This window comes from Podarcis muralis, chromosome 16 (assembly GCF_964188315.1).
Source record: "Podarcis muralis chromosome 16, rPodMur119.hap1.1, whole genome shotgun sequence".
NCBI classification, from domain to species: domain Eukaryota; kingdom Metazoa; phylum Chordata; class Lepidosauria; order Squamata; family Lacertidae; genus Podarcis; species Podarcis muralis.
Window position 1 is genome coordinate 18,963,219 of NC_135670.1, and position 16,952 is coordinate 18,980,170.

General features: G+C 46.0%; 1 protein-coding gene across 3 annotated transcripts; it reads right to left on the reverse strand.

Annotated features, from left to right (window-relative positions):
* Nucleotides 1–18: 18 nt before the first annotated feature.
* Nucleotides 19–15,791, reverse strand: LOC114586574 (RNA-binding protein 4B-like). 3 transcript variants are annotated; one of them, XM_028710197.2, is made up of 3 exons: nt 15,361–15,791; nt 7,246–8,596; nt 4,319–6,321 (listed from the first exon to the last, which is right to left on the reverse strand). In XM_028710197.2, the coding sequence occupies exons 1-3, from the start codon at nt 15,707–15,709 to the stop codon at nt 6,096–6,098; spliced, it is 1,926 nt and encodes a 641-aa protein (XP_028566030.2). In that variant the 5' UTR covers nt 15,710–15,791; the 3' UTR covers nt 4,319–6,095. The 3 variants fall into 3 exon arrangements, with proteins under 3 accessions (XP_028566031.2, XP_028566030.2, XP_028566032.1); XM_028710198.2 differs by lacking the exons at nt 4,319–6,321; nt 7,246–8,596 and adding an exon at nt 19–158; XM_028710199.2 differs by lacking the exon at nt 7,246–8,596 and having other exon boundaries at nt 6,228–6,321.
* Nucleotides 15,792–16,952: the final 1,161 nt, after the last annotated feature.

The window sequence follows — 16,952 nt, forward strand, 5'->3', positions numbered from 1 at the left end:
GAGGCGTTAAAACGAAGGTTCCGGCGGGACGTTTGCTTCCACTTTACGTGCACGCACGGAAATTGGCTAGCGGGCAGCGTAGAGTCTAGTTTCAAGCTTGCCTGGAATCCGTAGGTTCTGGCACGCACAGGCTTCCCGCCCATAAACCCACGATGTGTCTGCGGAAGAAAGTTTGCAGCCGCTTCAAGGGAGAGAAGTCACTCCGCACATGCTCAGTGGGAGGCAAGGTTCAGTGGTAGAGGACATGCTTTCTATGCAGAGTGCCCCAGGATTTGGCAAGGCATTTGAATGAGAAAATGGAAAGCTGCTGCCCAGTGGAATACACAGTGCTGGTCTAGGTGAATTAAGTATGGGTGGGATCATAGTTCACATCTTTGCATGCAAAATGTTCTAGGTTCAATTCATGGCATCCTCGGTGAAACCAATATCAGGTGACAGGTGATGTAGAAGAGCAGCTGCCAGTTTGTGGGGGCAATAATGGGCTAAATTGTTGCTTCTTTTCTTTCTGACTGGGGTTTCCCAGAGATATATGGCCATCTAACCAAAACACAGATATCTTGCAGTACGATTCTCTGCATGTGTACTCAAATTTCACTGAATTTAATGGGACATACTTCCAGGTGTGTATAATATTGCAGCTCAACACTAATAACTCATTTACCTGCAGGACTTACAAGTTCCTCTGGGATGCCCTTAAGTTCTAATTAAAGTGAAAACTACTTCTGGAGATGGTGGAGAAACCCAGCAGTTTATTGTTGCAGTCAGTTGGCAGCAGCCTGGGTATGCTGACCTCTCGCCCTCAAGTAAAGGCAAAAAAGAAAGGAGTTCATGCTATTCAAAATCAACTTATTTGGGATAAATGTGCCTGAGGGTTTTAAAAAAACTGAAATGCAAATATAGGGCAGATTTTTATCTCCATACAGACAGTGTGCACAACGTATATTTAAATCACATTGCTTTCCCCAAAGAACCTCAGAAACTAGTTTGTTGGGAGTTGTAGTTCTGTAAGGTGGAAGTTTCAGTTCCCAGAACTCTTGGGGGGAAGCCATATGCTTTAAATGTAGGGCATGTATGCAGTCCAAGTGGTGGGGTAGGAGGGTGTGATGTCTATGACAATCCAACAGTGTATTCCCCCGCTATGATCCCCAATCTGCACGTTGGGGATGAGGTCATAACCATCTTGTTTCATGATGCTGATACCAACCCGGTAGATGGGAGACTGAGCTTGATACTCTCTAATAAAAGACTTCATATTATTGCCATTTTGCTCTTTATTGATGAAATGCAACAGAACAGATCACGGTCTGCAGTGAAATATTACAGAGATCACTCGCTATTAATTTCCAAATAGAAACAATAATGTAGCAGGATATTAAAAACATTTCAAGTGTACTCTTTCGGCTAGCTTTGTTCACATGGTTGTATCTTCAGACAGACCCAGTTCCCGGGGTTCTTTTCTTTGCGGGCGGCGGGGCGGGTTGTCCCGTTCAAACGAGACAGGGAAGCAAAAACCAAGCGATACCATGTCAGAGGCAGCAAAAATAAAATTGCTTGGTGGTTTTCTTTCTCTACCTTTCCCCCTCCGGTCACAGCAACGCCGAAACTCTCTTGATTTTCTTGCAATAGGAAGCCCTCGTGTCCCGCGGGCGACTAAAAATGATTTACAAAGCTACCCCGGAAGTTTAAGCTAACGACAATTCAAGAGCGCCCACTAAAGGCGGGCTGACCCCAGAAAGGAAAATACAGGCTGGCCCAAAGCAGGATTTCTGTTTCTCGGTGGACTTTTCTCGCCCCACTATACAGAAGCGAACGCTGGGCATAGAAATCATTGGGAAAATCCAGACTTAAGTTGTGGTTGGTCAAAGATTGCAGCAAATATGAGTAATTTTTGTCAATTCTTATTTTTTTAATAATTTCAGGAAAATGTGAAAGCGCAACTCTTCTATGCGCGAGGTAGCGGAGCGTGAGACTCCTGTAACGCAACTGATTGCTGAATTAGGGCTGTCAGAGACTCAGTAAGACTGAAGCAACGCTTCAAGCAACATAACCACCATGCTGGCATTTGCACTGGCAGGATGTTTAAAAGCAAGCAAAGCAAACAGTGGGGTTTTTTTCATACGAAGACTCAAGCTGGAAAGAGGACGAAGAGGGCTAGAGTCGCACTTACAGTAAAACGCCGGATTTTGCAACACAGTTCCAGCTCGGCATGTAGTAGCTGTTTAAAATCCATGCGAGGTGCGCTTCTCCGTTTTGTCGTTCTGTGGTTACGACCAATCGCGACTAGGGAGCGCTGAATTTTAATACCTCCCCACCCGCGCGCCCTCGGCTGTCGAAAGGACCAGAAAGCAGCTAATGGCGATTGGCTTAGGTCTCGGAGAAAACCGGCTTCTACCAATCGACGTAGAGTATGTTAATGAAGGCGGAACTTCCTGCCACCGTTAAAAAGTATCGCCCGTTTCCGCCTCTGAGGCGGTTGCCGTGGCAACGGGTGGCACGCGCTGCCGCTGCTCTTGCAGCGGCTGCGGGATACGGTGGGGATGGCCTAGTGGCGGCGTCTACCTGGGCCGCCGCCAACCTGTCTGCACGCCGGCCTCGGGCTCCCTCCAAGCGAGCACACATTGGCCCGCCACGACTAAATGCATAGCCCGAGTGCAAGAGGCTTTGCAGCGCCTTCTCGGCTGCCTCTCCTCTGTTCGCCGGCGGTGTGTAGTGGGCGCCCAGCGCAACTGCCCCCTCCTTGAAGACGCATTTGGTGTGCGACCCGCGAAAGCAACCTCATCATCACCCGCCGCCGCCACCCTCAAGAACTCCGTGTTGGCTCGCCTCTCCGAAGGGGCCGAGCTCCACCAGCTGGGGGCGCAGGGCGAGGCGGGATTCTTAAAAAGGCCTACTAAACTCTGCCAAAGGGCTCGAACCTAGTTTTATGCTGGAATTTCTCGCAGAGACCTATCAGACGGGGTACAAGTCTGACGCCGCAAACGGGTTGACACCTGGAGCTGCAGATACCTGTGCTCCATTTGTCCCGCAGTCGCAAAGCTTCCGGGGGGAAGTCGGTAACGGGTCCTAACCTCTTAGGGTTCCCAAGGGAGTCGGCGTAGGAAGGGCAGGTTACAAAGGGATATGTAGTGACACCTGGGAAACTAGGCTTGATGATGTGTCTGCTTAAGTGACCTGTGATGCACAATATTGACACCTGATCCGAGGTTTGCTGAAGGGTAAGTGTAAGCAGGTGTGTGACTAATCAGTCTTTTCAATAAAGTTTGGCTAGCACAACAGGCCAATTCATGCTAGAGGAAGCAACAGAATTCTCTTCAACACAGAAAGTACAGCAGGCCCCTCTCAAAGCTACGATTTCAGTGTTCTTTAAAAGGAAGCCGATTCAACCTAAATGAGATTAAACCTGAGGTTGGGACACAACCCAGGGATGGACACACTGCACTGAGTGAAATGGGCAACTTATAAGGTACATACTATTTTAATATTTAATTCAGGACGTCAGAGTGCTTAAGGCTACAAACCCCAGAAGGAAACAGCAATTGCATTCGTGTTCAGGAAGCTGAACTGAAAATCCTTGGTTCAGCAAGGCTTGACCACTTGGATATAGGTTTTCTGCAATACCTCTAATGCACTTTTTACACACTTAACACAGTTCACATTTCCTCTTCTGTCTGCAGAGGAATGGAGCAGACTTGTACTGTCTTAAACTACTTCCCTGAGGCAGTAGGGAAGTGTTAGATTGTTTTCTAGACCTATTTTTTAAAATGCCCCACCACACCATTTTTAATAAATGGGAGAAGAGACACGGTGTAGATGGGCAGTAAGCTCTTGAAGGATAGAAACTGAACATTTACCAGGAGAAACACATGCTGTCTTACTTCTACCACAGTAAAATCAGAGATCTGTTCCCTTTGCATTGATGCACATCTTGACCAGCCCATCGACTCTCAAGCCCATAATTACCTTTCCCCCAAGGGGCACAGAAGGCAGATGATTGTGTAACTACAGGCAGCATAAAAACAAAGAGCGCTGCTCCTTTTTAAATTTCCATTTGTGGTCTCATTGGGAAAGTTCAATGTAGGCCTAATTATATGTAAGACTGTGCCCTTTGGTTTTAAGGAGCAATCCACTCGAGACTGGAATTGCATCTCATCTGACACAAAGGGACCAAGCAAAACACTATTTAGAGCTTGTTGATGTGTTCTTGGGTGATTCTGTCTGTGTCATAGGGAAACTAAGAGGGCAGATCATGCAAGTCACAAGAAGTATTTGCCCCAAAACTCAAGAGCCTTAAAAACATGGAACAGATTCAGGCCAGGAATACAGCAAGTTTGCACATTTTAATCAGTTGCCCAGAAAGCATAATCCTATAAAAAGCAGTACAATTATTTATTAACTACCTACTTGGAAAAACACAGATAAGATTGGCTTCACTCCAAGCATTTTTGTCAAATTATTACTAGAAAATGAGCAAGCGTTCAGCCAACATTGTCAGTTGACAATGCTGCTTTTTGCTTTGTGTAGCCACGCTTACTTAAAACTCTGATTAGATTCTAATTGCTACTGCTGTTCATAAACAGTTGTAATGAAATGGAAAAATATAAAGAGGGGGGAAATGTCTCTTTGCAGTTGCACTGTGAGTTAACAGTGGCAGAAAAAGCCATTCATTAAAAAAACAAAAAAAGTTATGCTGCAAGAGATGAAAACAGGTTTCCTGCTACAAAAGCAGCAGCACTTGGGGAGAGTACAACTACCTGCCAATAATGTTCTGGAAGATGTCCAGCTGTCCTCACCCTTCAGCATTCTGGCACTATATTTTGTGCAGAGATAGCAGTAGTAGGACATGGCACAATCTAACAAATATAGTAGGCAACATCAAGCTGAACTCCACACTTGCTCCTGACAGAACCATCACTTCAGCCCTTCACGGCTTCATGAACATCTCTCTCAATTTCTCCTATATCTTGGGGTGTGGAGCCCTCACCTATCCATGGTATTCCTCTACTTGAACCCCTGTGAGAAACCTGACTTCTCCCACTATCTGAAAAACTTAACACCATGAAAGACAAAGAGGACAGATATATTGGTTGAAGTGGGGAGAGAGAAGGAGAGGTTCCCAAAAAGATTATAAGGGAGCAGTCTTAAATATTGCAGGAATAACAAACACTGGAGACAGAGACCTCCCAGTTCTAGGCCTGAAGAGTGTTCCAGGCCTGTAAATATCCTCTGCAACTAAAAAGGGGAGTATTTTGATAGCATTGATCACTTATCATCATCACTGTGTGATGATCACCCACCAGCAGGGATGGTCCTGAGTTCTGCTGTTTACATACACACTTGTATGTAATATGAAAGGAATAACAGCAACACACACACCCCACCAAAACCACCAGGCAGCTGGATTTCCTAAACTATCAGTCTGCCTACTTTTTATTTACAGTTAATACAAAAAATAAAATCTAAACTCACTTCTAACTTCAGGTTTACTTGTGCACTCTATATTAGCAAAAATCAATGGATGCTGTTACATAAAAGCAACTGAGCTCACTTGGAAAGGATACAAAGTGATCCTTTCAACAAGCACATTAAATGAGGATTTCAATGCTAGAACAGTTTCCTTTCTAACAGGTGGGACATGGCAAGAGGCAGGACCAAGGAACCAGAAGCAAACGTTCACCATGTTGCCATCTTCACCCAGGGACTTTGGTTTCAAAATGACTGAATATACAGCAATTTACAGCAGTCCTGAGGCTGAGCACAGAGCCCTAACATTGAAATTAAGATAGCAACCACAAGACTCTCCTAGAAAACTGTTTATCTTGGATGGCCCCATATGGCTCGCTAAAGTAAATAACACCCTTTACTTGGTATAGGAAAAGACAACAACAACAGAAGATACAGGAGCTACAATGACAAGCTGCTAAGGGCACTGTGACAAAGGGTGAGAAGAAATGTAGTGACTAAAAGGATATTCTGAAATCAAATGGCAAAGACTTCTCATCAAGGATGCAGCAGCCGGGGTTTATGCTAGACGTGTTACAACGGCGGGCGCCAGAACAATGACGCAGTCCCACCCCAGGAAAGACGGGGGAAATCCTTTACAGGCGGCGCTGGTAACTAGCATGCAGCTGCAGTTGTGCGTTACGCATGTAATCGCCATAGGCACCCGCATATCGGGCATAATCAGACTGTGTTTCTGGGAGACGGCGATAATCCAGTTGAGCTTTTGTCGGCGAATGGCGGTACGCGTGGGGGGAGTCTGTTAAATGGCGGAAATCTGAGAGGTCAGATAAACGGCGGTCATCTGAGAGGTCAGAACCGTACCTGGTTAAGAGAAGAGACATTAGATATTTGATAAATAATAAAAACCCTCATGGCCGATGCCTTACATTATATACACACTATGATTGAGATGGCCCCCCCTCCACCCGCACAGAAGATGACTGCTGAGCTGTAAGCACAGAAAAGAGCCTGCTAAAGGAATCCAAACAATAATCTTTCCTCCATTGCCTGGCTGCAACTGGGGCCATTTTACATCTCTCAGACATGGGGAATAATCTCTCAATGGTTCAGCTGTCCTGTAATACTAATTATACTTCACCATTTAAGCAGAATTTTGAGCCTCCCATCAGAACAGTGATAAAGCACAGTACCATGCAGGAGGCCCAGACCTCACAAAACTACACTTAATAGTTTCTAAGATGGATACAAGAGCTAAGGCGTATCAAGGCTCAAAAAGACTTGGAGGTGTTGGAGGTGACCGAAAACGATGGATTATGCTCATCATTGCCAGGAATTAAAGCTGGTGCAACTCTTATTTGCAATCTCAGTCAAGTCTCAAAGGTCTAGTTTGCCATCTCTGTGGTGGGATCTGGTCAGGTAGCAGAGCCTTCTCGCAAACACGTGCTCACAATTATCCAGAGATATGTGCAGGCGGGGGGGAAAGGTAAGAGCGCAGCCCATATTTGCTCCCTTCCCCACAAACAGTAAAGCACAGAAAAGATTTGAAAGATCTGATAGAGAGAAACTAATGGCACAGCCAGTGTAGCAAAGGTTAAGCAAGCCCCACTCCTGACCCATCCTTGCTTTTGAATAAATGCCAATTTAAAGGCATAGCGGGAACTCTGCTCCCTCCCATGGAACCACAGAATGAAGTTGTCCTTTGAACCCCTCTGAAAAGTTCAGGAAAATCCTTGGGCAGAAGGTGCGATTGGCGTGAAAAGCATTACAACTGGTCTAGCTGCATACCTCTTATTCATTGCAGCTGCTTTTCTGTAGAGATCCTCACGGTTGCCACGCGGTGGAGAGAGGCGAGTGCGTTCATACGGCGGATGGAGAGCTGCAGCTTCTGACTGGGACAATGCTGTATATGAGGCTGCCTGTTGGGCAGATTGAGTCAGCCCATTGTATGATGGCTGAGCTCTGTAACCTGCAGCTAAGGGAACAGAAGTGGATTGCTGTGCAGCATAAGCTGTCTCTGCTGGGTTTGAGACTTGTGCTCTGTAGGCTGTTGACAGTGAAGCAGAGAGCTGTGTTTTATAGGAAGCAGCAGCTGCTGCTGCTGCTGCTGCTGCATCCTGCATACCATAAGCGGCCGCCAAGTTTGCTGCAGCCTGTGCCCCATATGCAGCTGGCAGGGCAGATGCAGCCTGGGCCCCATAAGAAGCTGCATGGCCAACAGCTGACTGGACTCCGTATGAAGCTGTCTGTGTTGAGAGAGGGTGGGTACCATACAAGGCTGCTTGGTTGGCTGCAGGTTGGGCCCCGTAAGATGCTGAGAGGGCAGCAGCGGCAGCTGCTGCCTGGGCCCCGTAGGAAGCTGCTGCATATGTTGCAGCAGCCTGGGCCCCATAAGTGGCAGCGTATGTTGTTGTGGGCTGGGCCTCATAAGAAGGGACTTGAGAAGCAGCCACTTGTGCTGCTCCATAAGCAGCTGCTTGGGCACTGTAGGATGTTAGTGCTGAGGCTGCTGGCTGGGCCCCAGAAGTTGCCAGGGGAACAGAGGACTGGGCTCTATATTGATTTCCAAGCATGGCTGAGGACTGGGCTCTGTACATTGCAGCCTGCCCAGTTGTAGGCTGGGGTCTGTAAGCCATCCCAAGTGATGCTGCAGGCTGGTCTCTGTAGGCTGTCCCGAGGGAGGCAGAAGCCTGGTCTCTGTAGGATGCTTGCTGGGCTGCCATAGGAATTACGTAACCTGCTCTTGTTGGTGAGCGTCTAATGGGGCTTCTGTCCCTTCCAAAATAGGAAGGAGATACCTGCCTAGCCTGACTGTCTTGGGAATCAATTTTGGTTAAATTGTTGTTCCCCAGGCGCTGCTGATAGTCATACTCCAGTGAAGAATAAGTTGATCCTCCCGCTGGGAAAGCAAGATTACTGGATCTCAAAGCGTCATTCCTGGGCTGGAGTTTATCCAGGGTTGGTATTTTGTTCTTTTCAGCTCTGTTGCCCAGCTGGCCGGTGTGCCCAGCTGGCCCCCTTTTATGAGCCTTATTAGAAAGTTCCACATTAATTCTCTTGCCCTTGACTTCCCTTCCATTAAGATGTTCAATGGCGGCTCTGGCATCCTCATCCTTCTCCATGTGAACGAACGCATAGTCTGATAAAGCAGCAGACAGAAGGTTATCAATAAGGAACATATGACATTTAATTACTGGAACCCACTCATACTTCGATGTGCCCTAGAAAGGCTTCAGCCTGAAACACATCTGTTTGATACCAGAAGAATGCAGAATGAATCAGCTGATGTGGCTTGCTGGGCAACTCTTTAAGCGCCACAAGGAAGGAACAGGCCACTGGCACCTATTAAGGTACAAGGAACTGGCCCCCGTCTTAAAAGTTTGAAGGCTAAGCATCAAACTACCCATCCTATCCCACAGCTCACTCCGCCTCCTGCATGATTTGCACATAATTCACAGTGTGCCAAAGCATATCAAACTCTCTCTGTGCTGCTTGATTTCTCATCTTCAACGTATTAATCCTCAGCAGGACTTTCCCCCACTGCCCCCAGTCAAAATGCTGAGAACATTCCTGTTGCGCATTAAAATGTTACAGTTTCATTTATACCTGAACATCTTGCATATGGATACTACCCTACACAAATGTAAATATTTTCCCCGCCCTCAATAGTTCTGGCATTCTGCTTCTAGAAGCAATATGAAAAACTGCATTTAGGATGGTGGCTTGAAACTGAAATTTAAGGAAAAGATTAACTCTGATAAAACCAGAGGCTGAACTTGTAAAGCCAGTGAACCATGATATTTTATATGATTTTAAACACCAGAATTATGCACTACTTTAGCAAAGGTGGGTTTCAAATGACAGCACAAAATATACAAGGACAAAGGCCACAATTTTATTCTGTATGGTTTCCCTCCACCCACTGAATTCCACAAGTTGTAACAGAATGGAGAACATACTAACAGCTTTCTCAAGGTGTGTTCCCTATTGCATCTTTTCCATAGCAGGCAAAGGACAAGCACCTCTGTTGCAAAGGTTGCTGCCTAATGGACTCCGATAAGAAGCCTAAAGGACTCATGGTTATAAGAACTGCTGGAGCAAACTGTCAAGACTGTTGAATACATTTAAGACTTTCTGATGTTTCAACCTAGTACTTATTATAAATCTACATGGCTGGATCCTGCTGATGCAAAAAAGCAATTTAAATCTAGGGAGCTTAAAATAAGGGGAATGAATCTGAGGTTCTATTCTCTAAAGTTGCTTCTTAGCTTCAATAAGCAAGTCTGTGCCAGTTTCACAAACCACACACTTTTCTTTAACTGCAAATCCAGACAATGGAAACAGGCTGCTATGCGCACATCCCCTCATAGATCTGAAAAAGAAAATATTAATCTGCTGGTATATCTTTGGGTGATTTGAAAGGATTTCTGGTTCTGTGTTTAACTACAGAAGCAACAAAATTCCTCTCCCCCTAATTATGGCTGCTGAAATGAAGAAAACCTGGGGTAACCAGGAGAGGATTTTTGTGTGTAAGGACTGAGCTGTGTCCACATACAATCAGAATTCTTTGATTCTAAGTTTGTCTTTTGCACCAGGTTCCTGGATCTCAAGAGTCTAGTAAAAAAACAAACTCAAAATAAACAGATCCTGCAAGTTTGAAGTCTGCTCATCCCTGCCCATTCAAATAGCTAGAACAAATAAAGCTGAAATATTAGACTACTATTTCTTTAACTGTATGCTCTATGATATCAGAAAAGCCCTATCTAAAAGGTTTTCGGTTTGGGCCAGTATGAAGAAAACGGGAGCACTCACTGTTGATGAAGACTGTGATGTACTTACTGTTATAAGAATTTAAGGTCTCAAATATATAAATTAAATGTACAAGGCAAACATGTACATAAATATATAAACCACATGTCTGAAACAGTACAGGAAGACAGTCCTGAAACCATTTTGACTCTCCCAAACTGACCAAATGTTTCTCTGCAAGGAGGGAGGAAATGAAAAAACCTCCCCATTGTCTCTGTGCTCACAAAGCCTGCCTTAAGGGCACATTTAAGGCGTGAATAGGGTGAGCCTGTGACCTGGATTCAGGAATTAAGTAGTTATAATAACAAAAGAGTGGCCAAAACCCAGATAATGCAATCAGGTAACCTGGCAGACAGGAGATGAACAACACACAGGATTCTGTTTTAGACTGCCCTTTGATGTATTTCTGCTGGAGAAATACTTCTATACTTCTATACACCTCTTCTATACACCTCTTTCTGTGATGTATTTGGGGGGGGTCCTGGGCTACACCCCTTCCATGATGTACATATGATGTTTCTGGGGGTGGTCTTGAGTTTGAGGGTGTGCAATTTCAAAAGTCTATATAAGGGCTGGCACACCTTTTTTATGGGTCCTCCTCCTCTCTCCTGCGTGTGTGGGGAGCACCCTGTTGCAACAGTTTTAATAAAGATCGGGCTTACTAGCTGCTTTGCTTCTCAATATTCCCTGGTTGGACTGTTATTTCCTCCTACCGATGGAGAACCTACAAAGAACTCTATATGGGCTCTTGTGTACCCCATTAGGGAAAAGGAGTAGATTTTGTTTGCAACATTACAAATAGATGTATTTTACATATCTGGCTGCAACAACTAGCGCAAATTTCTTGACAATGCTTGTCAGTTCTATGAGTGGCATTTCAGTGTTTAAGCAGCTGGATTTTGAAAAAATATAATAAAATGGAAGACTGCTAAACCAGCAAGCCATTCATTCTGCAGCACACAACAGATTCTGTTCTAACCCTCCCTATCAACTGGAATGGAGATGCACACAAACATAGAGGAGTATGTATCTGTTTTCCCCTGGTGAGATACATTGCTGACCTAGCCCGAACGCAAACTGAATTTTCATAAGTCTTCACGTTCTCAGCCAAAGTACTTAAAAAAAACAAAAAACTGATCCAGAAGAAGAAACAGAAGGGAGGAAATGATTAACAGAGCTGACAGAGACAGAGTCAAGGAGATAGCATTAGACCAAACAAAAGAATCCATCCAACAACAGTTTAGAGAAAGAGAGAGAGGCAACCATTCCTGGGGATGTGAAACCCAAACCTCTGACCAGTCTCTGAGGAAACCCTATATATACTACCCTCCAGAGCACTCAGTTGAGTCTCCTGAGGTGCAGTCTGCTTCTATACACCCCAGCCTACACAGGAGGCTAATGGGAAAACTTCAGGATGGGTTTAGCTGTCCTGGAACAAATGAGATGTTGCATTTGATTACATGCTGCAAACAAGACCTGAAAGTGGCATTCAGAAGGATGTGTAGACGTAAACGCAAATTAAAGATACTGTCATACGACTTACTGGAAATACAGGAGAGGAACAAAACATGAACCTTCCTCCTGACCCACTTAAATGATAAAGTTGGGGCTGAAGAGACAGTTGCCTCTGACTGACAGCTCTGTACAGCATGATGCACCGCCGGGTCCTTTAAAATTATGGAAGATTCAGGAAAGCTCTAAGAGGAATGCTTGACACATCATAGCTCAAGTGACAGAGAAGAGGAATATGCAAACTCTTTGAAGCCAATGACTACCCAAAAAGCACGACGCAAGTGCATTTGGCAGTAATAGTTGGGGCTATAAAGGAGAGAAAGGTGGGGACTGCAGCTTGGGGTGACAGCTTCAGATTTAAAGAATTTACTTACCAGCTTTAGGACTAAACTACTTGGTGGGGAAAACCTCTCCAACCATAACCATTAAAATTTTTTAAAGCTCTGTATAGCACACGTTACTATTAAAAATTACAAATTAATGTCGACTAAGAAATGAAGCGAGGGCTTTTAGTTGCAAACAAAGTGGCTGAAAAATGTGTTTAAGAAACGGACATTAAAGCTACACAAACTGTGAGGAACAGTTCAAGACTCACCAGCTACAATTGTGGCAACACCTGATACCTTGGTTCAGTTATCAGTTGATACATTTGCCCATGACTGAAACGCTGGTTGGCACTCAAAGAATTTATTATGTCATTTTTCTTAAATATCTGTTTACTGTATCTATTTTGATTTGGAGATACAAGTAGTCTCCACAGGGGACCCATCAGATTGAATTTTATCCCCAGATTTTTGTCTGGTATCACTGGAAAAAATTCTCCTTATTTACAGATACTTGCATATAAATTTTAAAAAGGGGGAAAAGCCAATAGAAACCTAAACACTAGACCAGAAGAACCCTGGCTTATTAGAGGCTGCACATATGGGCATGGAGTCTCAGACCTGAGGAGTAAGGTGCGACTGCCTTAGGCACATCAGCAATAAGCACGGCAGGGATGTTTACCAAAAGTCTAAGGAAAATGAAGTGGGGTCTTTTCCTGCCTAGGCAGAGAATATAAATGTTACTCCTTTCTAACACAGCAACAGGACCTTTTCTTTTTAGCACTATAAAATCCTGCCAATGGATACTTGGGCAAAGGGATACCCATGACCACACCACACCACACACAGTCCTAGCAGTATCCACCACGCAAAATTCTACCTTTGACTCTGCTCTAAGAAGAGCACTTCTGGTATCCTTATAGTACAGAAGGAGTGTATTGTACTTATTAGGCAGTACTTCTCACAGCATGGGTGTACTGGAGGGGGGGAATAAACTTTAGTACTAGCAACAATAACTTAGAAGCAAGTCTCAGAGAACACAGTGAGACTTACTTTTGAGTAAAGTGGCATATGATGCGGCTGCTTATGTCAAATATAAATCTATGGTGCACCTGCATTTAGAACAATGTAAATAATTCTGGTCATCTGCTGTCAAAATGTATAGAAAAGTATCCATTGAGAAATAAATCTCTCAATTAGTCATAACAAATGGAACTTGAAAGAAAATGTTCAGTGTTGAGTGCTGCTGTTCAGGATTCCAGTCACACCATCTCATCCCCATATATCCCCCTTTTCTACCCCTCACTGTGTGCCTACCAAGCATTGAGTTGTTTGGAGGGGATTTTTTTCAGGGGTGTGTGTGTGTGGAAGAACTTTCTGATGGAAAGAGCTGTTTGACAGTGGAATGGGCTGACTCGGAAAGTGGTGGACTCTCCTTCATTGGAGGTTTTTAAGCAGAAGTTGGATGGCCTTCTGTCACTGATGCTTTAGTAGAGGTTCCTGCATTGCAGGGAGTTGGGACAGATGACCAGCAGGGTCCCTTCCAACTCCACAATTCTATGATTCTACTGGTGCCCAATCCCTGCTTCATTAAAATCTTGGATTTCTCCATTGATTTTTATGGGCAGCTTTACAAATAGTTTCTCAGCATGAACCAAAAGACCCCAATTCAAACAAAGAGATAGTTCTCTCTACACTTTTTATATCTATGTCTCTTCCTTCATGCTTCTTTTTCAGTAACTCCCATTAAATCTTCCCTCCCACCCAGTTTCTCCCATCAAATACAGCAAGTTCTCCACAGACACAAGGCACGCTCAGTTCTTATTGGACTGTTTTGGGACTTCTCCCACTTAGGCCTTTTTCCCTTGAAGTTTTTGTATTTGGTACTTTTGCAAGGCTTATCCAGAGTCTGCCAATACCCCCCTCTTGTGCGTGTCTGTTGCCATTTTGGCTATATAAGTGGTAGCTGTCGATGAACTAAATATAATTTAGAATACAGGATATTTAAGAAGGAAATGTTCATGTTTAGAGATTTTGGGGATGCTGAATCCTAGTGATAAACAGTTCCATGGTACTTTGCTTGTGAAGTTCCCAGGGGCCAGTTGGGGCTGGAGAAATGTTTTAAAGTAGATGGACCAATGGTCTGATCCATCACAGTAAACTATATACTGGTTAGGAAACTTAATGGACTTGCTGATAGGCTACATGAGGGTCAATGAACTGAAGCTCAGTCCTGACAAGATGGCAATAATGTGGTTAGATAGTTCCCTACTCAGGAAAAATTGTGTCCCACATATTGCACTTGCCCCAAAGGGTAAAGTGATACTTTTTTCTTTTTTTACACTAGACTGGTATGCCAACTGTGACCACCTCTGCTGGACAAGAATAGTCTAGCTACAATGACCCATGCTCTGGCAACTTCCCATTTACACTACTGCTGGATATTGTGCATGGGGCTGCCTTTAAAAGACAATCTGGAAATTGCAAGTGGTAAAAAAATGCAGCTGCTAGCTGAGCTACTGGGTGCATTACTGGCCACGTTTCTGAGCCTGTTCAACATACCAGCCTGGCTCTTTAAAATACTGCACAGCAGCTTGGGATAAACATACATTATGGAAAGCCCATGCCTCCACCATCCTGTCGTGCGAGTACTACCCTTCTTCACATTAGCCCCACCGTCAGGAATAAGGCTTCTGTCAGCGGTGTGCGCGTTACAGAGTTGCCTTCCCAAAGCATGACGCTTTTCATTTAGGTGTCCAGGAAAAGAACCCCAAGTCTACTGTCCCGGGCTTTTCAGCTACCGTTAAGCGCAGCAAGTTAGTCTTTGCAATCATTTAACAGGAAAAGGCGCGCTCCGCACACGTTTACAGGCGCTCTTTACCTTCTCACTCAAACCAACTTTTTTACGCTCTCACGAGAAGAACTAGGCGATTTCTCGCGGAACAAGCCTACCGAGAAGCATTAGCAAGGACCAGAACCTCCCCAGCTGGAGGCAGTCTACCTCCAAGTACCTCCAGCTACTGAGGAGGCGGGGGCGGGGAGAGAGATACAACGGCAGCGGACGGGGGACGTTGTCGCTTTCAACACCTGGCGAGCGAGGCGGATCCGGAGCGGCGGGGGCGACTTAGGAGGGGGAGAAGCGGCCTCCTTCGCAGCCGAGAAGGGGAAAGGCACACGCCGCCCGCCTCCCCGGCGGCGCCGCGGTTCGGGCGGGGCGAGGCGGACGGTGGGGTTTTGAGGCCGAGGCCGCCTGCCGTACCTTTGACGACGTCGCACTCGACGACGGGCCCGTACTCCTGGAAGAGGAGGCGGAGCTCGCCGCTGGTGCAGGCGGCCGGGACGTTGCCCACGAAGATCTTGACGGTGTGCGTGGGCCTGGGGCGGGAGGGCTCCACGACGACGCGGTGCCCGTGCAGGAACTGCCCGTTGAGCTTGAGGATCGCGCGCTCGGCCGACGCGTCGTCGCGCATGTGCACGAAGGCGAACTGCTTCATGAGGGCCACCCGCAGGACCTCGCCCGGCTCGGCCGCCTCGAACAGCTCGCGCAACTCCACCTGCGAGGTCTCCTCGGGCAGGTTGCCCACGAACACCTTCACGCCCGGGTGCATCGGCTCGCCCTTCTCACCGAGCGGAGCCAGGCCGGGACAGAGAGAGAGAGAGAGAGAGAGAGAAAGAAAGAGAAAGAGATAGGAAGGAAGGCGAGAAGGAAAGACGCGTAAAATGGCGGCCCCGGCGGTGACTGTGGCGATGACCCACAGGAAAGGAGGGGCCCCAAGTCGCCGCGCGTGCGCAGTGTGCTCCGCGCATTGGCGCTCCCCTCCCCCTCACAAACCGTAAGGCCCTGAACTCTGAGGAAAGGATGCGAGGCGCGTGCGTAGTGTTCCGCTAACGTCGCGAGGCGCGTGCGCACGAACACCTCCCCGGGGAGATAACAGCAGTGTCTTTTAACCCTTAGAGCGTCGAGGCTGCATCTTTACATGAAATGCGTACACGTGTCTAAGGGCGACATGTTATATTGATGGGTCCCTGTAAGGCATGGGAGTAGCCAAGGGGGGGCAGCTGCCCCCCAGATCAAGTAGAAACACTTAACTAACTTGACCAATCACGTCGTTTCTGCCCCCCCAACAAAAATCCTGGCTACGCCTATGCTGTAGACAGAGCACAGACTTAGGTAAAAATATAAACTACACTGTGGGTTGCACTTCTGAGTTAAATGGAGCATTTCCTCCCCCCGCTTACCTAAATTCCCCTTGGATGGAAGTTAGAACTGCAAATCGATGGTTATTTATCACATTTATATGCCACTTTTTCCTTCAAAGAGCACATGGTCCCCATGAACCCAGTCAGGTAAGTTAGGCTGATAGGCTGGCCCAAAGTCACCCAGTGCACTTCACAGGCCAAGGCGGGATTTGAACCTTGGTCTCCCCAGGTCATAGTCTAACCATTACAGCACACTGGCTTGTGACTGGCCTGCTGAAAAGTTAGTAGCAAAGATGGGAGATTCTATTGTTTCTAAAATGGGTTAAACTTAAAAGTGCAACGTGTCCATTTTCAAGTTAATGTCAAACTAGACGACCGGGTAGGGTGTATGCCTGAGTCCTCTCTGATTCCTGCACCCAGCAAGGATTCAATTGCTGGAACAGATTTTTGTTGACGTAGCGGCCCCCTAAGTATGGGTCCTTAAGGTAACAGAAGGAAGTGGCTCTGAGCCAGACTCGCTGGCAGTTAGAAAGACAACAGCCAGAGTTGAAATGTGCATATGAGCTAGCATCATAGAATTGTACACTATTACTTTTTCCTCTCTAGAGGAATAGCTGTGTTAACATATTGTAGTGTGATACCTTAAAGACC

Bases quoted from the DNA above. Each gene is read 5' to 3' on its own strand.
- LOC114586574 (XM_028710197.2), bottom strand. From the start codon at position 15,709: ATGCACCCGGGCGTGAAGGTGTTCGTGGGCAACCTGCCCGAGGAGACC. The intron at 8,597-15,360 runs GTACGGCAGGCG...CTGCTTTATCAG, and splicing joins CGAGTGCGACGTCGTCAAAG to ACTATGCGTTCGTTCACATG. The intron at 6,322-7,245 runs GTATGCAGCTAG...TCTCTTAACCAG, and splicing joins GCAGCTGCAATGAATAAGAG to GTACGGTTCTGACCTCTCAG.